The sequence below is a fragment of the Colletotrichum truncatum genome (genome assembly GCF_014235925.2).
Source record: "Colletotrichum truncatum strain CMES1059 chromosome Unknown Contig_0004, whole genome shotgun sequence".
NCBI lineage: Eukaryota > Fungi > Ascomycota > Sordariomycetes > Glomerellales > Glomerellaceae > Colletotrichum > Colletotrichum truncatum.
In genome coordinates, this window is record NW_027222401.1 from 4,185,117 (window position 1) to 4,206,194 (window position 21,078).

General features: G+C 47.0%; 5 protein-coding genes across 5 annotated transcripts; 1 reads left to right on the forward strand and 4 right to left on the reverse strand.

Annotated features, from left to right (window-relative positions):
- Positions 1 to 938: 938 nt before the first annotated feature.
- Positions 939 to 1,699, reverse strand: CTRU02_207898 (CFEM domain protein; the record flags this gene model as incomplete). The annotated part of the gene is made up of 2 exons (XM_036733113.2): positions 939 to 1,287; positions 1,356 to 1,699. The coding sequence occupies 2 exons, from the start codon at positions 1,697 to 1,699 to the stop codon at positions 939 to 941; spliced, it is 693 nt and encodes a 230-aa protein (XP_036575154.2).
- Positions 1,700 to 4,296: 2,597 nt separating this feature from the next.
- CTRU02_207899 (FAD binding domain protein) lies at positions 4,297 to 5,660 on the reverse strand (the record flags this gene model as incomplete). Its single annotated transcript, XM_036733112.1, has 2 exons — positions 4,297 to 5,451; positions 5,511 to 5,660. 2 exons carry the CDS (start codon positions 5,658 to 5,660, stop codon positions 4,297 to 4,299), a joined length of 1,305 nt encoding a protein of 434 aa, XP_036575153.1.
- A 1,876-nt stretch (positions 5,661 to 7,536) lies between these two features.
- CTRU02_207900 (o-methyltransferase) lies at positions 7,537 to 9,217 on the reverse strand (the record flags this gene model as incomplete). The annotated part of the gene is made up of 5 exons (XM_036733111.1): positions 7,537 to 7,864; positions 7,922 to 8,132; positions 8,190 to 8,575; positions 8,635 to 8,761; positions 8,833 to 9,217. 5 exons carry the CDS (start codon positions 9,215 to 9,217, stop codon positions 7,537 to 7,539), a joined length of 1,437 nt encoding a protein of 478 aa, XP_036575152.1.
- Positions 9,218 to 9,881: 664 nt separating this feature from the next.
- CTRU02_207901 (polyketide synthase) lies at positions 9,882 to 17,807 on the forward strand (the record flags this gene model as incomplete). Its single annotated transcript, XM_070204988.1, has 7 exons — positions 9,882 to 10,499; positions 10,610 to 12,611; positions 12,636 to 16,370; positions 16,426 to 16,731; positions 16,803 to 17,168; positions 17,230 to 17,457; positions 17,482 to 17,807. The coding sequence occupies 7 exons, from the start codon at positions 9,882 to 9,884 to the stop codon at positions 17,805 to 17,807; spliced, it is 7,581 nt and encodes a 2,526-aa protein (XP_070061521.1).
- Positions 17,808 to 19,013: 1,206 nt separating this feature from the next.
- Positions 19,014 to 20,513, reverse strand: CTRU02_207902 (transposase; the record flags this gene model as incomplete). The annotated part of the gene is made up of 2 exons (XM_070204989.1): positions 19,014 to 20,333; positions 20,367 to 20,513. The coding sequence occupies 2 exons, from the start codon at positions 20,511 to 20,513 to the stop codon at positions 19,014 to 19,016; spliced, it is 1,467 nt and encodes a 488-aa protein (XP_070061522.1).
- Positions 20,514 to 21,078: the final 565 nt, after the last annotated feature.

Sequence of the window (21,078 nt, forward strand, 5' to 3'; positions counted from 1 at the left end):
TCAAACGCTGCGAGCCTACATGTCTAGGGGCTGGAAGCATTCAGCTTGCTCCAACTGGTGAGCAGCAAAATACCCTCATGGAACGGACAGGAAGCGGCATGTTACTCGGGCTATGGAAAACGCAAAAACTACTGCACTGATAAAATAAAAATTGGCCTTATGACTCATGACTCTAAACGACATCCTATCGATTTGGCTAATTCTCTCGACTGCAACAACAAAAACGCGACCGCAAGGAATTTGAAAGGTTCGACAACGTGAGAACCATCGTATTATCACAGTGCTACAGGTGCCCAACAATTGGGCATTTCCAGGTTCCCACCCATGGCACTCCCTATATAAGCTACTCGAGTCATTCAATTAGGTAGCTTAGACTGGGGTTACCAGCTACGACTGCACCATAGCCGGAAGGATTGTGGCAGAGTACCTAGGTAGCGCAGCACAGCACGGGAGGATCACAATTGTCAGGATTCGTCTCCTGTACGATTTCCACCCGTAGATACAGGGATTCTCCGCCATCAGCGGGTGTGGCGTGATAGGCATACCCATACAACCGTGAGGAAGCCCAATGACGAAGTACTCTGTAAGCGCTAAGAAACTACCTTTACCGGATGTCGATTCCATAAATGACAGAATGTATGCTGACTGAGGGCCAGTGGGGACTCAAAGGATTCGGGAGCCTCAAAGGCCTTTATCTAGACGTATCGAAACGTCGCGGGTGATGATTGAAAAGCTATTCATCCAGCCCGACCCTCGCTCACGGTCGAGGGTGAAGTGCCTTCGCCAAATACCAAAGAACACGATGTACGAAACACGAGAAATTACAGTGGCTAAGCGTCAGAGAGAATCATAAATATAGTAAGTTTAAAATGGGTTCTGGTAGAAGATTAAATGATTAAGTCGTTACATCTCATAAAACCTGCAAGTCGCCTTGAAAATTACCACGCCATGAGGCTCGCGAGCAGGACTCCAATCACGATCGCCGCCTTCGAGTTGCCTCCAAGCCTCGGAGCAGCATTATCGTCCGAGTTGGGCGTGCCGGCGGTGTCGCTTTCCTTCGCCGCCGACGGAACTGGCGTGTAGTCCGCCGCGATACCTTCGATCGGGTGCGCGTAGGCCTGCGCAGGCGTCGTAGTAGCCACCCATGCGATTGTCGTCGAGAGTTCGACGGGGTTGTACACGGTGACGGTGGCGGTTTGGCTGAGGTCGAAGTTGCTGTAGCATGTACCGCCGTAGGCAGGACGGTCGCGATCGGCGGTCTTGGTGGGTGCAGCGAAAGTGAAGCCTCTGAGTATCTGAGTATTAGTCCTGGGATTTCCCTCATCACGTCGCAAGCGGAGATGGTCAAGACATACGACGCGCAACACGCAATGTAACCGTTGGACCAAGTACTGCTCTCCGTGTTCCAGCCACTGGGACACACGAGCGGGCTCATGACGGGTGCCATGGAGCTGGATTTGAACATGACCGAAGAGTATCCATTGACCCATTCCGTGGGATAGCATGATGTAATGGTTGAATTTGGGAGCGGCACAGGCTCATTGATCCAGATCTTCTCCAGGGCGCCAACCAGCATCGTCAGGTGGTTCTCGGTGCATTCTGCGGGCGGTGTAAAAGTCGTCGTGAGTGCTACTGTGGTCGCGACCTGCTTGTCGCGAAGCTCGAGCCCGGCTGCTGTCGCAATGGGTGTAATGGTCATGGGCGACGCCGGGACGACGGGAGTTGCGAGTACAGCGGCCATTTTGACAAACGTAGATGGTGAATTAACGTAGAACGAGCGTGGTAAGAATGGACGTAGTAAGAATGAGCGTAGGTTAAACGACGGGATGATTTTCAGGCTGATCGTCGCCGGTGTAAAGTTAAAAGAGTGGAAGATAGTTGGTTAAAGGAACGACTTGCGGTGATGCAGAAGGCCAAGGCGACGGGAAGGAAGAGTCAAGAAATGGAAGACATGGATGCAGGGTAAACACAAGAGTTTTGTCGAAAATCTTGCTTGGGATGCCATCCGCTTAGGATGCGACTCCGTTTCATTTAGATCGCCACATAAGTGGCTCGGAGCACCGGTACCCTCTCGGAAACCTCCCGCGAAGTTGGAATTCATGATATGCCCGTCGGGAGTTGCATGGAAACCTGCGGGGATGCTCCACTTCACAGCCATCATGGCAGCCATCATTGCTTCCAACATTCATGGGTTGATACTATGTATTGTCTTTGAAACAAAGAAACATCCAAGTGTGAGTAGTTGTTTGTTCAACCGCCAAGAACGAGATACAAACATGTCAAGCACAGGCTCGATTTTCTCGCCTTTCATTAACACACTCGCCATAACTTTCAATGTCCGAACAATCTTGTGCATTAGCGTCAGGAGTTAGACCGACTACTAGTGTTGGTAGTTACGCAATACCACGTGGAGACCTCCGAGTATTCCACAAATGACGATTGGTCCTTGGAATACCCCCTGGCGGACGCAACGGCAATTCAACGTTGCAATAGCGGTAAAAAGGGGCGAACACTGGGGATTTTGTGGGTGTCAACACATTTCAAGTATTGTCCGATCACCCGCTGCCAAAGGCCGCACGATCTAAGACGTAGTGAGGAGAAGTCCGTTGTATGAGTAGCGTGAGCCAACATAGCCTCTTCTCTGAGGACAGACTCATGAATGGGATTGTTTTACTGTAGACTATGCTGCTCCGTTCCCTGTGATACGCACATTTGTTTGTTTTCGGTAAAGAAGTAGTCCAATCTCGGTAGTCTTTGACTTTGCCAATTGAGCTTCTACTCATGCGCACTGTTGCTGAGCTGTTTTGTGGAGTTGTCATTTTTACTCTTGTTGTTCGTTTTTTTTTATAAAAAAAACCTAAAATAAAAAAGACTGACATTAAAATTACCTAGAAGTCGATAGCATGAGCCGTGTAATTTTCAGCCTATAAACATTCGCCGGTGTTCTCCCATCCCATGTCAAGGCACACTTGGACACTTCAGTTTGAGAGGCTATTGTCATCTCTTCACTGGCCGCCGCCGTGTGGTACGTGACGGAGTTATTCCCATTCCCAGCCCCAGATCAATCATCCACTTTTCCAACTGCCATTTGCGGAGGCAGATACTCCAACGGGAACTCGACTTGGCCATAGGCGAGCCAGCCTTTAGAGGTGATCTAAGTCGACCCACTGCTCGCTGGATACTTGAATGCCCATCCACCAATGGCAAAATTACCTTGGGGCATAATCAACTGGGACATTGGATCGTCATGTCAAGGAGTAAATCTTGGATAGAATGGAGAGGGCGCAGTCCTAAGATTAGAGCTATTTGAAATGGAGCGCTCGAGATTCTCCAGCCCAGTTTTCATATTCCAAAGTGCCCATAATTTTAGTGCAACAAACAACAAGAAAAACGAGAAGAAAAAGTTGATCTCACTAGACGTTAACGCTTACATCTTGATTTTGTTTTCATTTTTAACAGAGGTGCACATTTACACGTTCAGTACAATACCCGTGCCTCAAGACAATTGTCAAGCATAGTCAACAAGACTGAAAAAACATGGAAACAATTGTCACTCAGATCAAGCTACGGATGAACTCATGTTTGTCCTGCGATAGAGCATTACAGACGAACTCGTATTAATCATTTTCCTACTCTCACTTCATCCTTTCTTCCTCTCTTTTTTTTTTTTTTTTTTTTTTTTTTTTTTCCATGGCAAGCTCATTTGATCTGCTGAAGCACTTTCAGATGAATTCAAAAACGAACTATCTGAGTCCGAAGACAAATGGTTCCTCAAATGCCATGTTTTAGACATTGACAAGGTGTTTTCATTCCTTTTTCAACTGTATCCCAAGTCTCATCTACAAAAACAATTGATTGTTAAGTACCCTGAAACACTGCAATGTCAAAACCGTGAAATGTAACGCGGTGCTACGATACATTTCAAGAAAAACAAGTCCCGAAATGAATGACTTGAATTTTTAAACTACCAAGACTTGCCTATATCAATCGTTGATACCCCCGCGCACTAAATCTTGTGCCGGGGTTGAGACACCAGAATCAATGGATTTTATTTGCTTTCTAGCCAGATACTTGAGAAATTCCGAAACACTTTGAATGTCGTTTCCTTAGATCACCAACATCCTCAAGCTTATGAACGCTTTAAATCATCCAGGTTGCTTAAGAGACACGTCCAAAAGAGCTGCAGTACTCTATACATCCCTCTCAGGCCATGGCGGTTGTCCAGAGTCAGAATCAAAATAAAAAGAAGGCGCTCATATGTATATTCCAGGTCACTTGGAAAGAGTTGTATTACTGCTACACTCCAGTCTCTGTTCTCCAGGCTCTCTCCGCTTCTTCATAAGCGTCGTAGTCAAATAGCTTGCGCTGAGAAACGGGACAGAAGAACCTGATGGGAAAGGGAGCTTCTATTTTCTCTCCCAACAGCCCGACCATCATTTCATCTCTTTTTTCCTGCTCTGCGCCGTCGGAAAGATGAAATACGTCCCGTTGTTTGAACGTCTCGGCTTGAATCCAACTACCTCTTTCCATCCGCAAGCGCTGGTACACTTTGGCGACTTTTGGAAGCATGCTAGTCTTGTTCCCATCGGACACATTACCCAGCAAGTGGCCTAGTAGAGCGCCATCTTCAAGACTTGAATTCGCCCCTTGTGCCAAGTAGGGCAGCATGGGATGACAACAATCACCGGCCATGAAGAAAGTGCCTGAGGTGCTAGCCCATTGAGGCAAAGGTTCCGTCCACATCAGCTTCCACTTCGTCACTTGCTTGCTTGCCTGGAGGAGCTTCACCAGCAAAGGGTCCCACGACAATGCGGAGCTGATTTCCAGCAGAGATCCATTGGTCTGAGATACTCCTTCGGGCAGAGTATCAGGCATAAGAAAGACCAAGTTGAGAATCTTGCCTCCGCGAAGCGAGTATCCCACGACGTGAGATGACGGGCCCAGCCAAATATTCAACGCAGGCTGGCTAATAAACTCTTGAAGTTCGTTTCGGTAAGGACCATCAATTTCATCCGCATGAATTGATAGTCTATAGGCCATGTCGCCTGTAGCAAGTGGTGCATGCTCCCGTCCGGCAAATTCATCACGGATTGTGGACCACAAGCCGTCTGCGAGTAAAACCACATCTCCATGGACAGTTGAACCATCATTCATAGTTACCAAAGCTTCATTAAAGTCGACTGCGTCCACTCGGCGCCCAAGTTTAGTTACGACGCCTAAACACGTGCATTTGGCGATCATAGCCCTCTGTAGATCGGCGCGATGAATATGGAGGATTGGCGAGCTACAGCGGTCTCGCATCAATTGCTGAAGGTTGGGCTCATGAGCCAACAGTTTTGTCCCATCGTAGCGTCGCACACTCATCGTTCTGGGCACTGTCGTTGTTAGGCCATCTAGAATCCCCCATCGTTCTAGGAGTCGAGCCCCATTAGGAGTCACTTGCAAGCCTGCCTAAAAGAACAAGTATGTTAGAAAATGAGACTGTGATGAGCTATTGAGAAATGACCTACACCGATCTCTTTCAACTCATCCACAGCCTCGCATATTGTAACGCGATGCGATGGATTAGCAAGCTTGGTGGATAACGCCGCTGACAGGCCAGCGAGCCCTGCACCAACAATGACGAGGTGAATTCCGTTTTCATGTGTTGACGCTGGCATTGTGAATGTGTGTGTACCCATATATCCGTGCAACTATATTTGTGCTGTTCGTTTGAGTGCAAGCGTCTATCTCTTCCCATGAGATAGATGCATGGGAAAGGGCTGAGGAAAGCCGTATGGAATCGGCGTGGGGAAATGGATGATGACGAATGAACCTTGCCGACATGTGATACTTTGCGGACATGTGATACTTTGCGGGATAATTTGCGCCAAGATAATACCTTTCCTGAGATGAGACGTTCTAGAAGCAGATCTATAAACCATTGCCTTCGTTGGCGAAACCGAGTCCCTGGGTTGCAAAGTTTAAAGTCTGGTCCCCTCAAAGCTATCTCATCTTCTTGCCTTGTTTTCCGTCAACCGAAAAAAACAGTCAAAGTCCCCGAATAACGCGGTCTTTGTTTCCTTTCCGTTCACGTAAAGTTTTGGTGTTCTTCTCGCACGGAAGAAGTTTTACTCGTTGTGCCTGAGCGATTCCATCCACTAGATGCCAAGTTCCAGATTGTTTACTCTTGATACTAGAGCAAAGATCAAGATTCGTCATTAACTAGAGTTTCCTACCATTCTGTTTCACCACAACTCTGGTTTCACTCAAGAAGCACAGGCATGTCCCAATCGTTCAATATCCGACTTTGACAACCGAGGCTATACCCCACTGTCGCCAGAGCACATGCAACGCTCAGACACCGCTGTCAACTTTCGACGCCAAGAAAATATCTCAAGGGGGATTATTAAGTTGTCGTTGGACCCTATATCCTTTTTTTGGAAATCTGATCGTTGCGAGGATCGCCGCCGTAGGTCTTGTCCCGACTCGCAAACGGTTTTTCCGATAGTCCCTCATCCATGGACCCGTCACCACTGCTAAAATTATGCAGTCTTGGAGACACAGCTGGCCTCAACCTGCCATCTATCTACGGGCCGAAATGTGTCAGCCCCATCATGTGCATCCCCGCTTGTAACCTGACTGTCACGGAAACCCACCGACGAGCTGCGCAGCCTTAAACTTAAAATGACGCCCACCAAGCCATTTGTGCAACATGTAACATGATCGGCTTCGTGTTGCTGGACCGTCTTGTAGAAGCGAGTCACATGCCGCAACGTATAACCTCCGAGATACGCTCTCGATAGACTTTCTGGTCATTCCCCTACCGTGGTTCCGGTATAGACGTGCTGGCTGGTCCACTTCTTTTTTCCCAATGGATACAAACTCGGTGCTTTGTGTCCTGGCGTGATGACAAAATTGCTCTATATTTTACTTTCTCTGTTGAGGCACACCTTCCGCTGGTTGACATGGAGTCGGGGTTCTTTGACGGAACCATTTATGCCTCAGTTCAACCTGCGGTGTCAGCTTGTCTCCGGTTGTTACAAAGAAGCCAAGCATTATTGCTGACACTTGGGTGAATAATGTTATTTACCTTGAGGAAGTCATATCTGTTTTGAATATGAATAACATAATCGGTTGGACTCTAAAAAGTCTTCGTCCAAATTTACGAGTCGGCCAAAGTCATGAAGGCTATAGACAGAGAACAGTTTTGCTACCAGATGCACCACTACGTTCGAACAGGCTGACCAGCCTGCGTGGAACGTGCCATAAAGTCATCATAGAATGAAGGCTACCGGAAAGTCAGATATGAATTGTTAGCATATAGTCACATTGTCCTTCAATAAGGTACACCTCGATCAGGCCTTTCTGACACAGAGCAAAGCCCTAGCAGGGGCCTTGTAACCTGCTTCCTGGGTTGACCGTTGTAGTTTGGTGGCTTGATAGAATTTGTACAACACTGATGTATTTTTTATTCACTATGAATGAACCTTTGTGCTAATGCTGCAATGTTTACAAGGTCTAGCTTCTATTGGGGTCGCTGTTGATCCCCTCGGATTATAGAACCACCTCAACAATGCCCACCAGGCTCCTCACTGGCCATATTTTATTGACTCGTAGACCAGCCTTGGTGACCAGATCCTTGATTTGTGACGCAGTTCTCTCAATACCGTTATTCTCAGCCATCATGATCAGCCCGAGCACATGGTTGTATTGACACCAATACCCATAGTTGGCGGGCAAGGGTGCAGGGGCAGAAGGAATATCGGCAGACCCGCAAGTGGTGTTCAGCACACAATCCGCGATGAGGATCCTGGAATTGGGCCGCATAGCTGATTTCAGTGCCCTGAGGATCTCAAGACAAGGTTCGTCCGACCAATCATGACTAGGGTCGTCAGCTCGAACCCTTTCGGAAACAATCAGAAGGAGGCTTTTGACTTACAAAATGCGACGCAGCCAATAAACATCCGCACCGACAGTGGGGTTAGCTTTGAAGAAATCATGTTCCACAAAGCTGACCTGGTTGTTTTCCAGAGCCCATGGTGCGAGCTGGGGGAAAATCTCATTTCTCCCCTGGCTAATGACCTCTGGGCGATCTTGGACGACGAAACGGAGACGAGGGTGTACTTTGAGGAGTTGAAGTGCAAATCCACCTTTCCAGCGTTAGTCGAAAAAGGACTTGTAATGATCAAAGCGCAGATCCCACTTACCAACTCCACCACCGACATCAACAACGGTGGCGCCCTCTCCAAGCTCACCCCAAGGATAGTCAAAGGTATGAGGATGGCTGTTGACGGACCCACTACCGATCATGGCTTTACCAAAGTTACTTAGCTCCGGCCGATCGACCATCCCGAACTCATCTGGTTTCTTAAGGTTGTCTTCATGGAAACGTGAGAAGAAGCCAGGGTAGCCTACACCAAGGCCAGCCTCCCGTTTGAGTTCTTCGACTGTGGTTTTCTCAGCGAACCAGTCGAACTGTGTCTTGTTCGTGCCATAAGCGATTTGAAAGGCGGTTTCATCTTTTTCGTATGAGCCTCCTGTGGGACCCAGGAGATATTTGCCGAGATATTCAGAGGTAAAAGAGTGCATACTCCTGCAAATCATATTAGTCTAATTGGTTTTTTCCATAGCCATCTTCTGATGTATACTTACGCCAGCTGCACAAGAGCCTGCAGTGGCTCATTGTTAGCGAGGACCTGTGAGATCCGGTTGTTTGTAAAGTATCCGTCTCGCGGCTCTTGGAAAATATGAATAGTGCACAAAGTCCGCATCAGGCGAGCTGAAGATGAAGTGAGCATAAGTTCACAATCTTTGAAGTGAAGGCGTCTGGTGGTGTTTGGACGAGCATACCTAACTTTCGAGATTCAATGCCAGTCTGGTGGGACAGTTCATCGATGTGTAACCCCTGTTCGCCGGCGATTGCCAGCTTGTCCGGGATCTTCATCTCAGAGGCTAGTATCATAGCTCTAGCCTGAACTGCCAGCGTCATGACCTGCTGGATTCTGTGTGCAGGTTCCGCGACAAGGGCTATTAGTGCGCCAGCGGCCGCTTCAATTGTTCTCTGGGCATCAAAGAGGGAATGACTTGGCACAGTACGTCTTTCATCAGCCTCAGCTTTAGAAACGTTGCGTTCTTTGTCCCATTCCTGTGTAACAGTGATAACAGAGTCGCGAAGAAGATCAACCAGCTGCAACAGCTGCTGAGACTCTGATTCTGTGCGCAGTAAACGAGCCATGATGAGGTGTATTACTTGAGTGATTGGGGCGTATTATTGACTTTAAAATTCACTCAGGTGGCAATTGAGTGATGCAGAAACGTGTTGAAGATGTCTGGTACTGAGCTGGATAAGGGAGCGATGAATTGAGATTTCAGGATCTTTGATGGAGGGAGACAATCTCACCAACAGAACGCACATGCGAGTGAGGCTTTTGTAGGCAGGATGACCGCGAAGAACAAAAACTGACTAGCCTCAAGTGTCTATTTCCCACAGAGACAGACTCGAAACTTTTTAAGCTCAAAGTTCTTAGAAAATAACATTAAGGGCGTTTAGATGTTACATCCAAATCAATGCAGCTCTGGTCCCCGAAGATTGACATGTTGTCCCAGAGGCAAACAAACTAGCCGACCGAAACATACAGAGTTTCAATGTATATGGAACAAGATTTTGGCACCATTCTGTATCCACAATCAAGTTTCAAAGAATTTGATAGCAAGATATTCCTTGATAGGGAAATATATCGTGCACTTGGCAAATTGCCGTTCAACAATAACACAGCCAATCCTTTAATAGACATAATCTCTTCAATATCTCGACATTCATGATTGTTTTTTCATTCTCTCACGTTGCACTTCGTTTCCAGTCCTCTTAAGCATTCAACATATTGATCTTAAATTTCAACATGTCTCTAAAAGCCGTCATTTTTGGGCCCCAGGCTTCTGAGGGTCTTGGCAACCCAGCTTTGGGTGAGATCAGATCAGCGATGCGAGAACTTAGTCATCTTCAGCCGCTCATGGAAGCCGTCCGGAATCTACCAACTTTATTCAAATCTTTGGTCAACCATAATCCGTCCCTTGAGCAGACCCCTGGTGGGTGGAGTGCCATCCAAATGGTTCGTTGGATGAACCAGGAGTTCGACGACATCAGTGCCCACACCAAGTGCTCCTGGAATTCTATCGCAGCCCCAATATCAGTTCTTGTCAACATCGTCCAGTATAGTCAATATCTACATAACAGCGGCACTGCTCATGGACAGGTTCTTGATCAGATCAAAGAGGGCGGGTGTCAAGGGTTCTGTCTTGGGCTGCTATCAGCTGCCGCAACAGCAATATCCACGGACGAAAAGGCTCTTGCATTGAATGGCGCTGCCGCCATCCAGCTTGCTTTTTGTATGGGAGTGTACGCAGATTTCGATCAGATCTCGCTTAAGTCCGGAAGTACAACAGCTTTTGTTCTCCGACGACAAGGCGGGTCGGAGCTCGACATGAGCCGTGTAAGATCGATGCTGTCTGAAATCGACGTAAGTATACATTGGTGGCTTGAGTGGTTTAATTGCTAACATTAGAAATCCAGAGCGAAGCATATGCTGCATCTCCCACTGACCGAAAGAGTGATGCGACTGAATCACATGTAAGTTTACCTCATATTATCCGACTTGTCCTGCAAAGTGTTAATCTTCGCAAACAGACCAAGCCGTATATTGCGACTAGAATTGATCGCGAAAGCTGCACTGTTGTTATGCCAAATGCTTCGGCAGCACAAATCCAGAGATACATCCCACCAGATATGTATACTTTGCGACCTTTGAACCTCCAAGCTCGATATCATTCGCAAGCCATGAGCCAAAGACGCGATTGCCTTCTGCGCTTCTATAATAAAGAACAAGCCCTAAGATTTCCTGGGTCAACGCAATTACTGGCTCCTGTGTATTCCAACTCCGACGGCTCGGTTCTCGGAGATCAGCCAATACACGAGCTTATACTGGGGTGCATCATGACGAAGATGGCTGACTGGCACTTGGTTGTTTCTAAAATGGCGAAGAAACTAAGTGTCTTACCAGAACCAAGCAAAGTGCTCGAACTAGGCATTGTACGATCTCTGGCGAGCTCTCGACTGCCGGGCCTCACTGCAATCAGGCCATCTTTTGGTCTTTCGACACATTCTGGCTCTACATCAAGTCAGCCAACTACAAGAACATTTCCAGACATCGCGGTTGCTATCGTTGGTATGGGATGTAGATTCCCCGGCGCGGAGTCTTTGGAAGATCTCTGGGGCATCATCAACTCTGGGCAGTCATTATGCCAAGAAATTCCAATGGAGAGATTCGATACAAATGATCTTAGAAGAACGCCGAAGGTCAAACGGTTTTTCGCAAATCTCATCGATGATGTCGAGAGTTTTGATCATCGCATGTTCCAAAAAACAAGTCGTGAGGCGGCTTCGATGGATCCTCAACAACGACTCCTTCTCCAAGTCGCTTACCATACTCTCGAGTCTGCAAACTACTTTAACGGCCCCATGCCGCTCAATAAAGATATTGGGTGTTATATCGGAGTCTGCGCCAACGACTACGCCGATAACGTAGCGTCTCATCCTCCTAACGCTTTCTCAACCCTTGGGACACTCAGAGCTTTCCTTGCTGGGAGAATTAGTCACTACTTTGGTTGGACTGGAGAGTCCTCAACCATCGACACCGCTTGTTCATCATCAGCTGTTGCGATCAACAAAGCGTGCACCGACATCATCGCTGGGAAATGCAAAGCTGCATTGGCCGGGGGTGCGAACATCTTTACAAGCCCTAACTATTTCCAAAACCTTCATGCCGGAAAGTTTCTCAGTCCCACTGGGCAATGCAAATCATTCGATGCAAGCGCTGATGGCTATTGTCGAGGAGAAGGCGTGGGTTTGGTCATGCTAAAGAAGTTGTCAGAGGCACAAGCGGCTGGAGACGAGATTCTGGCCGTGATTCCAGGCTCCGCTGTGAGGCAAAATAGCAACGAGACGTACATCACCGTACCACACGGACCCTCCCAGTCGGATCTCTACGAGGAGGTACTGAAATATTCAAAGATGGCACCCGAAGACGTCACCTACGTCGAGGCTCATGGGACCGGTACACCTGTTGGTGATCCAATTGAGTTTGAGAGCATTCGTCGTGTATTTGGAGGTCAACAACTTCAGCGGAACCGCCAGAACCTCCTCCATGTCGGCTCCATCAAAGCCAATATCGGTCATACTGAAAGTGCATCTGGTGTTGCCGCTGTTATCAAGGCTGTGTTGATGATACACCACAAGCGCATTCCACCTCAAGCCAATTTCGTTTCGTTAAATCCTCAGATCAAGCTCTCAGAGTCTGACGGAATGGCAATCACCAAGACTGGCATGGAATGGAAGTCGTCAGGTCCTCTCACTGTATGTGTCAACAACTATGGAGCTTCGGGAAGCAATGCAGCTCTCATCGTTACGGAGCCGCCCCCTCGGTCTACAAGAATAGTCCATTCGAGTGGTGAAGCTGTTTCACAAGCAGTTTCTTTCCCATTCAGAATGACGGCTTTCAGCCAGGACTCTTTAGCAGCTAATATTTCCGCCCTCCGGAAGTACATAGATGAAAAATCGGCTGTGGAGAAGGGAATGACAGATCATGCCCTCCTCGCAGACATCGCATACAATCTGGCGTCGAAACAAAACCTATCACTGCCCTTTGCAACTCTCTTCACGGCAACGAGTGTACAGCAGCTCAGAGAAACTCTTCACACACATGACTCGTCAAATGTGTTACGTTTACCGCTTCCAGAAAAGGCCAGACCCATAATCATGGCATTTGGTGGTCAGACGTCAAAGTCTGTCGCTCTCGATGAAAGTCTCTACCGCTCTTGTGGCCTTCTTCGATTCCATCTCGACCAGTGCCAAAGAGAACTAAAACAACTCGGCTTCCCGGGTATCTTTCCTCAAATCTTCCAGGCTGAGCCGATTGAAGACCCCGTGATTCTGCATTCGGCCCTTTTCAGTCTTCAATACTCATTCGCAAAGTCCTGGATTGACTCAGGAATCACCATCGCTAGGGTGGTTGGTCATAGTTTTGGCGAGCTAACCGCCATGTGTGTGTCTGGGATTTTGTCACTATCTGATGGTTTGAATCTTGCAGCAGGAAGAGCCCGTTTGATGAGCGAGAAATGGGGCCCAGAGACGGGATCTATGCTCATGGTTGAGGCTGATACGGAGATCTTATCCGAGGTCTTTTCTGCGCTGAATGTCGAAGTGGCCTGTCGCAACGCTCCGCAACTGACGGTCATTTCAGGCTCGTTATCCGAGATTGAACAAGCACAAAACCTGATCAAGCAAAACCCAAAGTTGAGCCATTGCAAGACTCGGATACTCAACGTGCCATATGCTTTTCATTCGAGGTTTACGGAGCCAATTCTGGATGATCTCGAATCCCTGGCTGCTAGTCTGACTTTCCGTGAGCCGACTATCCCCTTTGAGACATGCCTTGACGAGGCGACACAGGATCTCCCCTGGGCCCAACGTATCAGAGAACATACACGTCGACCGGTCTTTTTTACCCAGGCTGTTCAAAGACTGCACGGTAAACTCAACGGCTGCTTTTGGCTGGAGGCTGGCGCAAACTCTGGCATTACTACAATGGCTAGGCGAGCACTAGGCGAGAAAGCATCGGAACACAGCTTTAGCGGCCTTAGCTCACGCGAAGGGGCAGCGCTAAGAGATTCCCTCGCTCAAGCTACTCTTGACCTGTGGGCAGATTCACACTCAGTTACATTCTGGGAGTTTCATCCTAGCCAGAAGGGGAGCTACTCATGCCTTCCACTGCTACCACCGTATCAATTTGAACGATCTCGTCACTGGCTTGAGTGGACCGACTCGGGAGTCGGCCAGGAAACGCAGTCTTCTAACTTGGATACGTCAAGCAGTGAAAACTCTCGTCGTCTATTGACTCTGAAGACACAAACCGAAAAGTCTCTCGAGTTCATTGTTGACCCCGAGCATGAGACGTGGAAGCGTCTAGTCCAGGGTCACGCAGTGGTTGGACAGCCTTTGTGCCCGGCTCCAATGTTCATGGAACTGGCATCTGAAGCAGCTCTCAAAGCCCTGGGGTACGACGTAAAGCCCGAGACGCTCTCAGTTACCTGGAGAAATCTTCAAATGGACGAAGCACTTGGAGCAAGTACCGATTGCCTGATCCATCTCTTCTTGCAACAGATTGAGAGTTCACGGTCATGGAGCTTCAGTTTTGTGTCTTGGCCTCGCAAGGATCCAGGCGCAAAGCCGGTAAAGCATGCGTCTGGCGAGGTTAGGCTTCTGGCTGCTGAGGATGCTAAGGAGACCCCTCGATTCGCTCACTACGAAACAGCGCTCCGACATACAATTCCACAGATCCAGACAGCGGACGCTTCTGAGACTGTAGGACTCAGAGGACCACTCGTATACTCAGTCTTCTCACGCGTTGTCACGTATGACAATGATTACAAAGGTATCTGGGATGTCGTCGCAAAGGGTAGTGAAGCAATCGGTCGCGTTCGACTCTCATCAGACTCCCAGGTTCAAGGCTTCGAGAATATGATCACCAACCCTCTAGCTATGGACAATTTTGTCCAGGTGTCTGGCATTCATGTCAACTCTCTCAGCGGCATGTGTTCCGACAACGAGGTGTTTGTGTGCACAAGAATTGGAAAGGTTGAGATTGGCCCCGAGTTTTCTACCGCTTCAAACAGGCGGTGGACCGTCCTTTCTATGTATCGTGATTGCGACGGGAAGAATATTGATAACGATATATATGTCTATGATGATGCCACCGAAAGAATCGTTGTTACTATCCACGGAGCTCGATTCTCTCGGGTGCTTATCAAGTCTCTTAATCGAGCATTAGCTTCGAGAAACGGAGAAGTTCGGAGCAACACCAACCAAAAGCCACCTACTCCTGAGCCAGCAAGCCCAAGGATCAAGCCGCAACATCAGTCTTTCAGTGCTGCAAAACCCCCTCAAGCGCCCAATGTTGACTCTGTCCGCGAAGATGAGGTCTTTGCTTTACTCGCTAGAGTGGCAGAAATAGATCTGAGTGCCTTGAGCAACGACGCATCGCTGGCAGACTTGGGAATTGACTCTCTCTTGTCAACTGAAGTGCTTACTGAAGTGAACGAAAAGTTCTCGATCGAGTTGTCTGACACCGAGTACCAAAATATGGTGTTTGTCCGCGACTTGGTGCAAGGAATACGTCGCCATCGACCATCAAAGGACATCAGCGGAACGCTGCCTAGCCCGCCATTGAGTGACTCCGGTTCATGCAGCGAGCCCGATGACCAGAAAAGCACGAGTGCATCGACGCCGACGAGTGTTTCGGGTGACGCAGCCGCCGGGCTCTGCATAACGAGCAATCCTCACGCTCATCACGGAAAGACTGCGATTCAACTGCATGACGCATACGAGACGTTCCAACATGTTAAGGCTGCCTCGGACGAATACACAAACTCGTATGGCGCTCCCGGATTCTGGGGTGAGGTGTACCCCTATCAGGCTGCGCTGGTCGTTCAATATGTTGTGGAAGCTTTTCCACAGCTTGGTTGCGATTTGTCAACTTTCAAAGAAGGCGATGAGCTTCCCCCGATTGAGTACTCTCAAAAGAATGCCTTGCTTGCATTGCAGCTCTTTGAAATCCTGGCAGACGCGTCACTGATCCGTCGCCGTGGAAAAACATGGGTTCGAACCAATAAGCCACTTCCGTCGAAGCCTTCATCAGAGCAGCTGCAGCAGATTCTCAAGCTGTTTCCCCGTCACGCATCTGAACATAAGCTGCTCGATGTTACTGCAAAGCCGTTGGCTGATTGCATGACTGGAGCGGCAGACCCCTTGACCCTAGTTTTCCGGAACAAGGAGAATGCCACTCTGCTTGAGGATGTGTATACAAATGCGCCGTTTTACCTAGCAGCTGGCAAGCAACTCTGTTCTTTTGTAGAAGGTACTTTGTCAAAAACGGCGGCCAAGGCCAGCGGGGAACCGATTCAGATCCTTGAAATTGGTGGCGGAACTGCTTCGACTACCAAGCATGTACTCCGAACGCTGTGCGATGCAGGAATCCCATTCGTCTACACCTTTACGGACGTGGCTGCGGCCCTCGTTGGGAGGGCTAAGCAAAAACTACCTGGGTTCTTGAGCTCGGCTTCAGGAAAGCTAGAATTCCGAACCTTGAATGTCACCAAAGAGCCAGCGCCTGAACTATTGAACAAATTCCATCTCGTTATTTCCACGAATTGCGTTCATGCCACCGCTGATCTTACAACATCACTTACAAACATTAAAAAGATGCTCGTGGCTGACGGAATGGTGTCGCTTGTTGAATTTACAAAGAACTTATTTTGGTTCGATCTCGTGTTTGGACGTAAGATATTGACAATACCTAGAGCAAGCTGATCGCATCGCTAACTTTGTTTTAGTCATGGATGGGTGGTGGTCAATGACAGACGGTAGGGAACACGTCCTTGCGGATGAGTATTTCTGGCAAAAGAGCTTCCAAAATGCCGGCTTTGAGCATGTTGATTGGACTGGAGGTGATCAGGCAGAGTCTAATATGCTCCGCATCATCACCGGATTTAAGACTTGTTCTAAGCCCAAGCCTGTTGTCTCGGGGAAGAGATTTGAGGTGGAAACCATCATGTTTAAGCAGACAGGCGAGAACCGGCTGTTCGCAGATGTCTATCTCCCGCCAGCAAATCACTCAACATCGAAGGTTTGGTCCGTCGGTAAGTGATCAACAAGTCTTTGGCATTTCGACTGTATGGAGGAAAGTTGAGCTAACTGAAGCATATTGAAGCTCTTTTATTCCATGGAGGGGGTTATATCACCTTATCACGACGTGACATCAACCTGAAGTATATCCAGCAACTGCACGATGACGGCATATTGCCCATCTCAGTCGATTACAGACTTTGCCCTGAGTCGAACATCCTTGAAGGTGCAATGGCTGACGCCTGTTCTGCTTTGGAATGGGCTCGACAAGAACTGCCATCCATCAAACTTGGACGGCCTGACCTCAAAATTGGACCAAAAGTGTTTGCAATTGGCTGGTCCAGCGGTGGCCATCTGGCAATGACACTCGCCTGGACTGCTCTTGAGCAAAGGCTGTTTCCACCGCAGGCAATTCTTGCATTTTATTGCCCGTCCTTCCTTGAAAGTGAATGTAAGCAAACCAGCACTTCCTACTTACTGTTGGCGAAGCATTACTAACATCGACTTATCAGCATGGACCAAGCCGAACTTCCCCTCTGATACTCATGGCCTTGCGAACGAACCATATGATCTGTTCGAGGGTGTGCAAAATTACCCAATAACAGAATATCGGGCTAAGAAGAGTAATCAACCCGTCATGCCCGGGAAATGGCTGGCCCCAAATGACCCTCGTTCGAGGATTATATTACACGGAAACTGGAAAGGACAACTACTTCCCTTGTGGCTTAACGGGGTGCCAAGTGAATGGCAACTTCTACATTCCGAGTCTCAAGGGATTTCACAATCGAAGAAAGACTACGAGGCAATGGAAATCCCATCGCCAGAACGGGTTGCATCCATCAGCCCACATGCTCAAGTTCTAAAGGGAACGTATCGAACGCCCACATTCATGATACATGGTACAGAAGACGACTTGATTCCCTTCCAGCAGACCCAAGCGATGAGTGAATTGTTGGTTCGCAATGGGATTGAATCAGAGCTCGCACTTGTTGAAAACGGCCAGCACTTGTTAGATCTCCAGGATGACCCGGAGAAAAAGATTGAAAAAGAAATTGGAAAGGGTTTTGCCTTCTTGAGAAGGTTTCTTTAGACATAGAATGGAGATAGACTTGGAAACATAAAACTATAATTGAGGACAACTCTGAAACAGTGCTGCTAAAGTCGTACCACATTCGTAGGGTGAAGGCCTGCAGCGATTTTGGTGCAAACTCAGTTAAAAAGCTAGGAGGTAGGTATGTAAAGTATAATCTAGCCTTATGGTAAGATCTTATCCGTTCTTAATGCACAATCTTGCAAGACAATTCTCTACGATCCCGAGTAAAGATGAACAGTTTAATGAGATATCTCCTGCTTCTTAATGGTAAGAAAGCTTGAAGCACGATACCTTGGCTCTCGGGACAGGACTGCCGGTCTCGCACTAATGCAAGTAGACCAAGCTCTTCAATGTCTTATCCTTGTAAAAGACGCGAAGAAGAGGAGTATATTCTTGCCGAGGCGTCCAAAGTGCATGTGCATTACACATAAACTTCACTCGCAGGTAATTGCATATGATCAACAATGCATGAAAACATGCAGGTTACTAAAGGTTCCAGGGAAAGCATTTGAATAACCAAAAAAAGAAAGAAATGTTCAATTTCAATGCAAAGTCGCCTAATCATAACATGCAATGCTATCCTATAACGTCCCACACCCACTTCTGGGCACCCCCCACATTTGGGCACCCCATTTACACCAAAAACGCCGTTTTTCGAAATTCTATATTAAACTAAATACTTTACTTATTAAAGAGAATAAATATATGTTAAATAGATTAAGACTTAATTATAATACTTAAGTAGCTATATACTAGTATTATTAATAATAAGTATTATAAATTCAAGGTTTAATATTTATAATACTAATTTACCTAGCCTATATCTTAATATATAAAATAGGTAGAGATATTTAACTAATATGATTAGAATTTTTAAGTAAGATATAGTAGATTTATATATTCTTATACTTAGTAAAAAATTCTTTAAGCTTAGAATAATATTTTAAAATTTCCCTTAAGAAAAGTTTCTATTATAGAATTTTAACCCTTAATTATACTATATTTACTAAAGTAATACTTTTAAATCTCTTTTAGATATAATTATATACTTTTAATAAGTATAAATATTAATTTCCTAGATTTTTTAAATAAGTATAACGTACATGATAAGCGAGTGAGACAGACAAGCGAGTGAGACAGTAAACCAGACCTTCGCGACAATAATATCGAAATCTATAACAAGAAATCTTAGATTGATTAATACTACTCGGATTCCTGTTCTTCGGATGTTTCCTCAATAAATTGACATGTTCTCGCGTTGTGGCCTGTATTCCCGCATACGCCACACCGACGATGAGTCGTCTCAGACCTCACTTTGCGACCACTACTCCGTCGCGTTTCCTCTTGTAGTTGCGTGTCTGCCTCTCTTTGCGACTGTATATCCTCTCCAGTAGATATAGTAAGACTTCCTCCTTTCTGTAGACGTGTTTTCTTAGCCCTTCGACGCCGACTTAATATTGCATTCTCCTCTCGAAGGATTTGAACCTCTGACTCTAGTAATGCTACCCGATGCCCTAGTCCTTCTGTCCCTCTGGCTAGCTTACTCACAGCACTATAAATTGATGCTGGAGAGCTGCTTCGGTGGCGTGAGATTCGACTCTTAATAAAAGTAGACTGTGATCTTGCTTCGCTTGGGTTGCTCGGCGTCCTAGAGATCCAAGGGTCTGGTGTCTGAGGGACCCCCTCCTCAGGCGTTGGCGTTCGGAACTTTACATCCAGCTTTGAGAGAACACTTTCTGCATTCAAAGGGACAAGTCCAGCTCCTCGGAAACCTCCCTGGATATTTTTCCTCGTAAAAGACTGCTTAAAAGCTTCGTGAAATGCTGCAAAGAAATCTTCCTTCGAGATATGGGTTATGCCTCGCCGCATCTTATTCTCAATTTGCCGACCGTAGGCATTCTTTAACGGCTGAAAACAACCAACATCTAAGGGTTGAAGTAGATGAGACGAGTGAGCCGGCATGCACAGTGTAATAATGTTGTTTTCTTGACAAAAGAGCTCGAAGGCTGCGGAGTGGTGACTTTCATGACCATCAACAACGAGGAGGCGATATTTCCCAGACGTACGTGGTTTTGTATAAATGTCGAAGTGTCTGATCCAGTCAATACCTCTCTCGTTTGTTGTCCATCCATTTTCAGACGTTGCAATAGCCCAATCGCCCGGAAGAGAGGTTTCTGTATACCAGCTTGAGAGGTGATACTGGCCTGCAACGATGATGTATGGCGGGATGCTCTCCCCTTGGGAATTAATAGCCTGGATAACTGTAACCCATTCCCTATTGCCAGGCTGTGTCATCTTCGTATTTGAACGCCTTTCAGCACTTGTAATAACCATTCCAGAAGCAATAACGCCCATCATAAAGCCGGTCTCATCAAAGTTGTAGATATCAGCATCAGCAATACCATACTTCGCAATTGTATTCTTCACAAGCGAAAACCAGCCACGAATCACCTCTGGATCTTCGTATTGAGCTCTCTTATAGTCATACTTGCGAAAGAAACGCGTCCTAAGCTGTGGTTGTCGCTTGACGAAATTAGAAGCCTAGCGCTTCCCAACTGGAGGCGCGTCGCGCTCTGCGAGAAGTCGATTGGCCATTTCTTCCACACCACTCAGCCGGGGAGGAAATGATCGCGCATCTAGGTCGAGAATATACTCAACTATTGTCTTCTCTTCTAAATCTGATAAATTCCGTGAATTAGGCATGCTGTCGCGTCGTGAGACTATTCCCTTTAGTCGCCGGCTTAATGTTGCGTGACTGACTGTATAGAGTGCACCTGCGGCCCGAGCACTAAGTTTTGGGTCATTTCTCATTGCTTGAAGGGCAATTTGTAACCTTCTTTCAATACTAGCTGATTCCATGATTTATTGTAGAGGAAAAGGTGCCGGTCGCGTCAAGGTGCGACGGTCGCGGTTTACTGTCTCACTCGCTTGTCTGTCTCACTCGCTTATCATGTACGTTATATGAGCGAAAATATATTTTTCTAATGTTAAGGAATACTAGTAAGTTACTAGTATCTACTAACATTTTAAAGCTTTTAGTTTTAAACTTCTATATTATAACTATTATTATATTTAAACCTTTATAAAAAATTAGATGGCTATAATTATACTTAACATAGTTTATATATATTTTCCTTTCTTAGTAAGTATAGTAGTTAGTTTAATATAGAATTTCGAAAAACGGCGTTTTTGGTGTAAATGGGGTGCCCAAATGTGGGGGGTGCCCAGAAGTGGGTGTGGGACGTTACCCAAAAAGTCCGATCATCAT